Source organism: Eptesicus fuscus, chromosome 6 (genome assembly GCF_027574615.1).
Source record: "Eptesicus fuscus isolate TK198812 chromosome 6, DD_ASM_mEF_20220401, whole genome shotgun sequence".
In the NCBI taxonomy this organism is placed as follows: Eukaryota; Metazoa; Chordata; class Mammalia; order Chiroptera; family Vespertilionidae; genus Eptesicus; species Eptesicus fuscus.
This window is the reverse complement of record NC_072478.1, coordinates 67999107-68009642: the sequence shown is the minus strand read 5'-3', so window position 1 is coordinate 68009642 and position 10536 is coordinate 67999107. Positions and strand designations below refer to the sequence as shown.

At 36.7% G+C, this 10536-nt stretch overlaps 1 protein-coding gene across 1 annotated transcript in view; it reads right to left on the bottom strand.

Moving 5' to 3' along the window:
• Positions 1-476: 476 nt before the first annotated feature.
• ANKRD50 (ankyrin repeat domain containing 50) overlaps positions 477-10536 on the bottom strand; it is a 33788-nt gene continuing 23728 nt past the window's right edge. The window contains exons 5-6 of the mRNA XM_054717756.1: positions 5273-8823; positions 477-3874 (exon numbers count right to left, since the gene is read on the bottom strand). Coding sequence (XP_054573731.1) covers positions 5276-8823 — 3548 coding nt within the window. The 3' untranslated portion in view covers positions 477-3874; positions 5273-5275. The remainder of the gene's footprint in view (positions 3875-5272; positions 8824-10536) is intronic.

Genomic DNA, 10536 nt, shown 5'->3' with positions numbered 1-10536 from the left:
CCTGAAAATAAGATTAGTGGCATATATTTGCATGATGACTGAAATTTTCCCAGAAATTCAGGAATCTAAGCCTTCAGTGTGTATCTCAGTACTATTAGTTGGAATCCTTCCAAGTACTAGAGCAAAGGAGTGAAAACACTAGTCATTGCCAAGTTCTCAGTGTATTTTTTTGGACCACCAGCTAGAAAATTCCATGTTTATTTAGTCAACCAGTCTGTTTTAAATTTTTCTATGTAAATCAACCATTTGTGTTTAAACATTAAATCATTTAAAATAAGGTTCCTATTAATTCAACAAACTTATAAAGAATATAAGGTAATTACTGAACCCTGTAATTATTGTAAAATTACCTAAGAAAAAAGACCTTGCTGGCCTTTTCAGAAACCTCTCTTTGGAGTAATAGAACACACACACACACCATTGTGCTCTGGTTGGGGAAGCAGAAGGTCGTGAAGAAGTGACTCAAGTTTACTGAGTGAAGAATACACAGAAATTTATTTGGAAAACGAATGACCATGTTTGCAATAAAACTCCAAAATATCAAATGCAAGATGGCCATAATATTCTGACGGTCAAGGAGCATACATGCACACAATTTCTTGGATTACTGCAATCTCACAGGCATGACACCTAACATGGGGAGGCATTTTATAAGTCAGGAGAAACAAACAGTAAGTCCTTGCAGAAGCTTTAGGAAGATTTATAGGCTAGATCTTTTTCTCTGCCTTCCTTTGGAAAATAATCCTGTCTCATTTTTAAGAAATAGTTCCAAATTCATTTGCTCAGTATTTATTTAAACTAAGTTAATAATGTAAAACAAGTAACAGTTGTTTTACTGTAAACATGTCATGCATGTTCTATTGGTTCAAAAATAAAATTAAAACAAGATATCCTCTGTAAAGCAAATATATTTATTATGCACTTTCATATACATAGGGATTTTTGCTTAATATAATACAAGGAATAAAATAAAACTTTTACATTGTGAAGTTCAATGTACATTTTAGACTATTTACATACCTCAAACCAACGGAAAAAAAAGTATTTGTTTGTAACTACATTTGCTGAGACATGTAAATGGAGACATGAAGCAAAACATTTGCATAGCCAGACAATATTGAGAAAAGTATTTACTCCTGTTTTTTAAGTAGGAATTATTTTTGGTGAAGATTCCAGCAGGAGCGGGGCAAGGAAAAGGGATAGAAGATACTGTGTGCTACACAGTACACAGAGTTCTGGTCAAACCTTTCCGACAAGCATTCAGATTTTCATTCGTCAGTACTGTGTTTTTTATCACTTCCCTTTTTACCACCTCATGACTTTTAGGGATGGACACGGATGGATGGAATATTATAAAAACGTTATAAGCACATGGCATCATAGGTGTGTAGTGGCATCAAGTGATTTATAAAATTTAAACATTTTAATTCTTAAAATAGCTATTTAGGAGTTATATTTTGGGGACTATTTTTACTCTTCTTAAGGATTAAAAGCCATTTTCAATCCTGGTATTAAATCAGTACAGAAAGAAATCAGCAGTCAGGCATCTCAGCACCCTCTCACCCTCAGCCTGACTAAAGGCCGTGTTTGTCCTATTCCAAACATAATATAAAAACATCACATTGAAAATCTTATTTTTTCCAATAGGTTCTCTTCCTACCAACTGTTTCAAGTGGTAATATAATGTGTATATGAAAACATTTAGCTCTTTGAAAAACATAAATCCCTTATGTAATGAGTCATATCTTTGCCCTTTGGCCACAAGGTGCATTTTTTGTAAAACAAAAAACAAAAAACAAACAATAAAATTAAATAAATACAATTCCAATAATTCAAGGTTAATAGAAAAACTGGCAGCTTTCAGGGTTCTCTTTCTAAAAAAAATACACCTAATAAAACATTAGAGCTTCATCTTCTACAGTAATGTAAATGTACTGTATTTGAGATATGAGTAAGATTGGTTCTCATAATAGTGTATATTCATATTTATTAATAGAATCATTAACACTTCTAAGGCTACTTTGCAAGAGTCCTATTAAGTGTATTTAATAAATGTCCCATAGGGACAAAAATTCAATACTTGAAACATTCACATTCGAGTTATCCATATTGCCATGTCACCTTAATAGCGAGTGAACTTATTAATGCATTTCCTACTCCTGATTATGACTTGATGACATAAAAAAAGTGAGTGTTGCTGACTTTAAAAAACCAAAGCAAAATTAAAAGCCTTACACAAAGATCCAATTTATCACAACCAATTCCACGTTTCTGTTTCTGTGAACAATGTACTACATGTGTATCCTTCATTTAAGATGACATTACTGACCTCTGTTACTAAGACATTTCCTAAATATTCTCTTCCAATAGTAAGTTTTGTGCTAAATCTCCAAATTCTCTTTCCTCATTCCTCCTCCTTATCAACAATATATGGAAAGAACAGAACTTCTGGATTTTGTGAGATTTTTCAAGGCTTATTTAAATATCAAACCCATACCCTTGGCTTCTAAGTACATTCTAACCTTTCCAGACATACAACCACCCACTCAACTGTCCCACTGGGTTAGAGTCCATCTAGAAGGCCAAGGCTGTGGGTTGCATGCTCCTCTGAGCTGGTCAACTCTGTTTTCCTTGGTCACAGACCTCACCCTTAACCATAGCATTCAATCATCCCACAGACAATTGTTCAAAGAAGAAAGCAGGAAAGAGTATGTGGACAAAAAAATTACTGTTTATCAAATACCAATAAAAAATACACGTGTTATGACTGACAGGTTAGTGGTATCATCTGTGAAGGACAACACTTATTACATTCAAGAATATTCAAACTAACCACTAAAATTGATCCAACTGATTTTGAGTGGGGGCTATTTCCATCATGCAGTGATTTACAAAATAGAGGCAACTGAGAGAGAAGCCAGCATTAAAATTCACACTGGTAAATTGTATTTGATTCAACTGGACGGTAGAGATAAGGGTAGTCAATGAATTGTTCAGGGATCAAAAATCTACCCTCAGAGAGACAGGCATAGCTCCTCCCACATACACATGCGGCTGCAGCGTGGCTCTGTCCTGAGACTTCCATACCTCGAGAATGACAGTCTGTCTTCTTGGAGGTAGAATGATGAGTGAATGGAAGGTGAAACTGTACCCCATTGAATGAAACAGAACTTTGTTCTGCCTATAGTCTTTTTCTTTTTGACACATTTAGCCAGAGATTAGGAGGATTCTACTGGGAAATCCAAATTTAAACTACTTACAGCAGCTCCCTAAAATACTAGAAATTATTTTTAAATCTACGAAGAAACCATTTTTCTTCACCTCAATGGCATTAAATAGAAACTCATTTTCAACCAATGCTGAAGGTGTAGTGAGTATAAATAGTTGCATGATTTATTTTAATGAGTGACATTTTTAAAGATACAGGAAACAAGCCACACACTACAGCAATGCAAATGTGACTGAAACAGTAGGCTTAACTTTTGTTTGCCACAAAAAGAAAAAAAATAAATACAAGAAACACTGCCTTTCATATATATCTGATCATGGCACATGCACATTTATCAAATCTTAACTTAAAATACTCAAAAAATTTTCAGCTTTTATCAGGGAACTGCAGTATACACCTGCATTTTCAAAAAGTGCTTATTCTTGTGTAGTGAATACAAAGCACACTAAATGAAATTTTTAAGCACAGAGGGTTACATTGAGAAGGCAGCCTTGCTATTTAGGCACATTACAGTAATTAAGGTAACTGAACTGCAAATATCACATTCTTCTTTTTTTTCCAGCAATCAACAGGCATGTTATGTTTCCATCCAGTAGTTGAAGAACCACTCCAATCACAATGTCTTCTGTCTCACAGAACAGGAAACTAATGCAAAAGTTAAAAAAATATATTAATTTCTACATTATACTTATTATTTAACTACATATAATTTTAAAACCCTATTAAGACTATATAAACTTACCATGTAAAGAACAAAGTAGATTATCTGAGATTCATTATTTAACTTATAAACCACTTTTAAGGATTCCACAAAATGTTTACCTTAATTCATGTGTTTTGCTGGTTAATATACATATTTATACTTTGCCTTTACAAAAGATATCATGAGAGTTGGAGAGTGATACTATCAGAACTAAGTATTTTTAAAATAAACAACAATGGGGAATGAATTAACTACTTTGTACCTGTTAATTTTTAATGAGCTTTGACCAGTTGTTCCTAGATTCACATGAAAGTGTTTATTATTAGAAGGTATAGCAAAATTTATGATAATGTGTCACCTAAAATACTGTATCTCCAAAGACAAAAGAAGCATAAGAAAGAGATTTCCATTTGCTAAAAGGAAAGAGTACAATAGAGGATAAAAATAATTAAGGAATCTGGGATAAACATACCTGTAATAAAAGTAGGAAAATATTCCTAATGAAATCTTTGATCTATCTCCAATATCAGAAATGTGCTTTTAAAAAAGTATCGATAATATAAAATCATGTTATCTATTTTCCCATTAACTTCCCTTATATAATTAGTGAATCATCCACTGAAGTGGGAAGAAGAGTGTTTTTATTTAATAAATATGAATTTATTTTTGAGGTTTAAACATTTAATTCTTATGTCTAAATATAGTGGGACCTAAAACCTCGCTTGCCAATATAGCCATTAATCTTCTTTCCACCCCCATTCCTGGTGTGTGCAAACTTTACTTGAAGAGTCTTAAGAATCTGTCCTACTAAAAATTACCTTTTGCTGATTAAATCTTGGACTCCTTGGATGAAAAGTTAGGAAATTAATATTTACTATCTATCTACTAAGCACTACATACACTATTTTATTCAAACCAAGGAGTATTACAGAAATAGCCCCTCTCTCGGTTACCATCAAAGAAATTTTAAGAAGGAAAATGACTGTATAAGAAGGAATTCTTAATCTGAGATCCATAAACAGTACATTCATTCATTCATTCATTCATTCTTATTCACCACATTTTTACTGAGAAACTACTGTAAATCCAAGCAGTATCCCCAATGCATGGAATACAGCAGTGAAACAGGTAACAATCCCTACCCTCACAAAGGTTACACTTAAGTTGGAAGGAGACAAATAATAAACACAATAATACATAAAACATATAAAGTATGTGAAATAGTAAGTTCTTGGGACAATAAAAGTAGGAAAGGGAGTGCTCGAGCTGGGAAAGTTCAAATTCCTAAGTAAAGGGAACCAGACTTTTGCATTTTATTCTTAATGTTGATGAGATGTTACCTGTTATAATGGTGTCTCCTTCTTATAGTTGAAACTAGGGTCAGAACCGTCAATCTGAAGCTTCAGGGCCTGTTTAAGGCTTAATTCCGTCTCTGACGAAGGGTACCCTTCCAGCACTTCCTGGTGCCCTCTGTCTGGTATGGTTCTCGGGACTGAGACCCTACCCAGAAACACCTGGTTGCTCTGAAGATGGTAATTTGGGTTTGTCATTATTCCATTTCTCTTCTTCTGTTCCCCACTTTGTTGGTGAATGAGAAACTGCTGCTGAGATCGACCAACTTCTTGCTGAGCAGACGGTATCATAATCTTGCACTGAGATTCTGCGGGTGTTTGTTTAGGGGGTGTGCTGGACCCGGGTTTGGCTGCAGGCCCTCTTGAATCAAACTGAGTCATTTCATATTCTAAAACCTTTGGCTGTGAGGAATTATTTTGTTTAGCTTTTTTCCCAGCTGACCCAGATTTGCTGGAATTTTCTGATTTCCCCCCTTTATTTGTTTTAGTTGACTTCAAACTGGGCTTTACCTGACTCCACTCAAATTCACTGGAGGGGGAGTTATGGCTCTGTCCCAAGGACTGTGTTGTGGAAGACGGGGACACAATGGACTGTCGACTTCTACTGCGGGGCAGCGAATGCTGCTGGATCTGCTCAGTAAAGGACAGGCTGTGAAAGCTATCAATTGGCACTGTTTGAGCCGTTGCTGTAGACGAAGTAGTTCTCAAAGATGAATTTTTTGAGCTTTTCAGGGAATTATTTGACAAGGATGATTTCTGACGATCGACTGTAGAATCTGGAGATTCTGAAGGAGAACTGAATGCATGCGCTGGCCCATTCGGTAAACCACGCAGTGAAGGCTGCATGTCCCCTCCGCCAGTACTGCCAGAGCTATTTGATTTAATTGTTAACGACTGCATTTTCGAAGACACTGATTGTAGAGGCTTCTGCTCCATTGTGTGAACAGGAGAGGGGGAACAGCCGTTCAAACTAGATGCACCATATTTTTCTAATAATTTAATTATCTGAGAGTGTCCGTTTTTAGCTGCCACGCGCATAGCAGTGCGTCCGAACTGATCTGCGTGGTTGGGATCAGCACCGTGCTCCAGGAGAACCTGCACAACATCGATGTGCCCTTCCTGGGCTGCAATGCAGAGGGCAGTCGCACCTTGATTACAAGTGTGGTCAACAACAGCTCCGTGCTCAATCAGAAGCTGCACCACTTTCACGTGGCCCTGCCACGCTGCAGACTGCAAGGCAGATCGCTTTTCATTGTCTGCGGCATTGATGTCAGCATGGTAGGTTATCAGAACCTGCACCATGTCCAAATGGCCTTGCCAGCAGGAAACATGAAGTGCTGTCCTTCCTTCCGCATCACTCGCTTCTACGTTTGCACCATTTTCTAAAAAATACTCAGCCATTGTAAGTTGGTTTTCTAAGGCCAGAATATAAAGGGTAGGCCTACCATCAGCATCTTTGTAATTAACGTCAGCTCCATGGCTAAAAAGTAGTTCAACAATGTCCCTGTGTCCTTCTAGTGCAGCAACCCGCAGGGCATTTCTACCATCATAACCTCTTTGATCAATGTTGGATTTATTTTCCAGTAATATCTGAACACAATCATAATGACCCTCTTGCGAAGCTAATATGAAAGGTATTCGTCCATCGTTATCAATCTCATTTGTTCTGGCACCTTGTTCAATAAGTGCTTCACATATTAATCTGTGACCTTCAAAAGCTGCCATGTGCAAAGGTGTCCATCCAGCATCATCTCTGTGATTTTCATCTAACCCTCTATCCAGTAGAGTGCGTACCACTTCAACATTGCCTTGGGCTGAGGCTATGCTGAGGACTGTCCTACCTTCACTATCAATGCTATCCACAGCTGCACCCCAAAACAAAAGTGTGTTCACGACTGAAGCATGGCCCATAGAAGCAGCTGCCAAGAGGGGTGTACGACCATTGTTATCTGTGTGATCTACATCTGCTCCCCCCTCTAGAAGCAAGTCAACCACATCAACGTGTCCTTCGTAGGCAGCCACCAGCAGTGGGGTCATGCCATCTTTATCACAATGATCTACTTCAGCACCTCGATCAATTAAAAGGCTGACAACTGATGCGTGTCCTTTACTTGCAGGCACACAAAGTGCAGCTACAGAGAGTGCAGTCCTGCCATCAACATCCTCATGATTCACTTCCGCTCCGTGGTCCAGAAGGTGTTCCACAATCTCTCTGTGTCCCATGTATGCCGCTGCTATCAAGGCAGTCCTCCCTTCATTATCAGCTTTGTTGACTTCAGCACCATGTTGTAGCAAATTCAGTACAATATCCTCGTGTCCTCCCCAAGCTGCTGCTCTCAAAGCTGTTCGGCTGTCAGCATCCGCACAATCCACTTTCACACCGGCATAAAGTAGTGCAGAAACTACCTCCGTGTGACCACCCCAAGCAGCAGATCTTAACGCTGTCCAGCCATCCTGATCAGTATGATTGATGTTTGCTCCACACCCAATCAAACAATTAACCACCTTGGTATGTCCTTGTCTGGCAGCCAGGGTAAGTGGTGTGTGCCCATGAGCATCTTCTATCTCTAAATCTGCTCCCCTAGAGACAAGTAAATTCACCACATCAAGGTTGCCACTGTATGCAGCATTAGCCAATAATGTTCTCCCATTTGAATCACACTGATTTACTGACGCTCCATTATCTAGTAAGGTCCGAATGGAATCCTCTCTTTCTAAGGCTTGACGGACTATGCATGATGTGCGATCGTCTTCACTGTTCACATGAGCACCAGCTTTAACCAACAGCTGTAGCACTTCTTGTTCCTTGGGTATTAAGGTTGACAGGGAGTCTCTGACAGGTGTACCATTCCATATCATCCACAGAGCTAACTCAGCTGTCTCCAACTGTAAGTTTGAGTTAATTAAGTGCAATGCAAATTCTTGTGCTTCCAATGGTGTTAGATTCTTGGCTTGGCAGGTATAACTCATAGCCAGCATTCGGTGTCCTTCTGCTGCATTGCATAAATACTTCTGTGTGCAGTGTTTCACGTCCAGAAGCCACTCCGCAAAGCTGTAGTGAAACAGGATTTTAGTATTTCCTAGTCCATCAACAAGGAGTTTGGAGAGCACGTCTAACTTGCGTTGAAAGTCTTCCAAGGTTAATGACATATTTTTGGTCCATACTGCATGATATAATTCCGTTATGGTCAAAGGTCGGCAGGCAGCAAGAATCACATTCAAAATAGGCTGAACCTTTGCAAACTGCTTTCTCACAAAAAGTCTTTGACACAGCCAGAGATAGAGACCGTTTAGAGTTCCTGGGATGTCACGGATCTCTCGTAACATAATAAAATTTTCTACAACTCCATCTAGAACCCGTTCTAGATAAAGAAAGCACCCACTGCTTTTAATATGCAGTTGATTTAACATCTCTGCAGTTTCTTTTGTGAGGTGTTGTCGCAAAGCTTCTTCTTGATCTAAACGATGGAGAATGTACTGTTGCACATCCTTAACAATATATGCCTTCCGAAGGTCATCTAAACTTATTTTTCGAAAACCTAGGGAAGAGACAAAAAAGTAGATGTCATTTTTTGAAAACAATTATAGAAGATGCCATACACTCAGAGAAAATGTCTTCAGTGTATAATAAACTAATAAGCAAATAAATCAATAATACATGAACTAATACTAAGAAATCCATACCTGTTAGTATAGAAATCAGTTTTCTTTTCCTTCTATAACACACTGATAGCAGAGAAACAATTTCATTTTCCAGTTTACAAATGGGACATATTGTAGTGGCTCTGTGCCCCTCTCAACTTCAATGATAAGCATTAGATAGTCTTACATACATATCCATAAAGGCATGTTAAGATTTTCTGAACTCTCAAATGATTAGGGAAAGAAGTGCAGGAAGCAACAAATAAGATTTGTTTGTTTCTACAGCTGATCTTTTTCATATAAAAAATTTTATATATTTCCACCTGCATAACTAAATATATACTAGCTTTAATTAGGGGACTGAATATTCATATCCAATTAGAATATCACCTGTCATGGCCTTTAAATAACATTATTTTACATGTTGTCAAATTAAATGTCAGGTTGTCAATAAATAGCTTGAACCTTAAGATGCAATTTGCTAACAAAACTTCAGCATTGTAAAAATAAAGCAGCTTAATATATTTAAACCAACATAACATACTAGTTAAAGCTATCTAAAATTCACTTTTAACTTCTTTAAAGGGAACCATAATTTCATTTTCTAAAGGGAGATGATATCCTGATTTACAGACAGGAATTTATTAAACACATGTATTCATCTTACAGAAGAAAAAAACTGCTGAGTAAATTAATTCCCTTAAGAGAAACAACTCTAGAAATTGAGCAGAGATTGGAGATGGTCACCTGTTACTATGGAGGCAAGACTTTTCAAAGAGTCTGTGATCCAGTCTAGATAAGAATCACTAAGGGCCTGAACAACCACAGCAGAACAGATACAAATGAAATGTGAGTTTGGGAATTATTAGTAAGAGCTAGATGCATGGAGCTGAGCAAATATGGAGAAGGAAAGAGAGGAGTCAGCATTGACTTAATTTCTGGCTTGATAGAACAGGATGGAAAAGATATTACTGAAGGAGAAATAATAGGTTTGGAGAGAAAGCTGATAAATTCAGTTTTGTGATACTAAGCTTGAAGTACTTACATGAAATAGATAAATTTATTGAAAACACAACCTACTAAGAATGACATATGAAGAAATAAATTTTCATAGCTTTAAATCTATATAAAAATAAAAATCTGTAATTATATACATGTACAACTGATTATTAATTATACAGATAATAGATGCTTTTCAATAGAATTTTAAAAGGTAAATTTTGATTATAACAAAGACATTTTTGATCCAAGGAGAGTTTAAAATGTGCACTGAAATTTATAACAATCTACATTTACCAAGGACATGAGGGACTTATCTCTTAACTTTTTTTCTGTGTGTTCATTTGCTCTTGGCTTTATAAAAATCATTAAACAATTTAAGTTGAAAAACACCTGGAATGTTGCTAATAAAAAATTTTTTTAATAATAACTATCTTACATTATAAAGTGTTTTAAAGTTTCCAAAATGATCTTGTAGATATTGACTGATTTACATAAAAGATTACAGTACCTACTATGAATAAATATTTATAATTTAAACCTACTTCACTTTAGATATCACAACTGAAACCTACTTCAAGCTTAGTATCACAAAACTGAATTTATCAGCT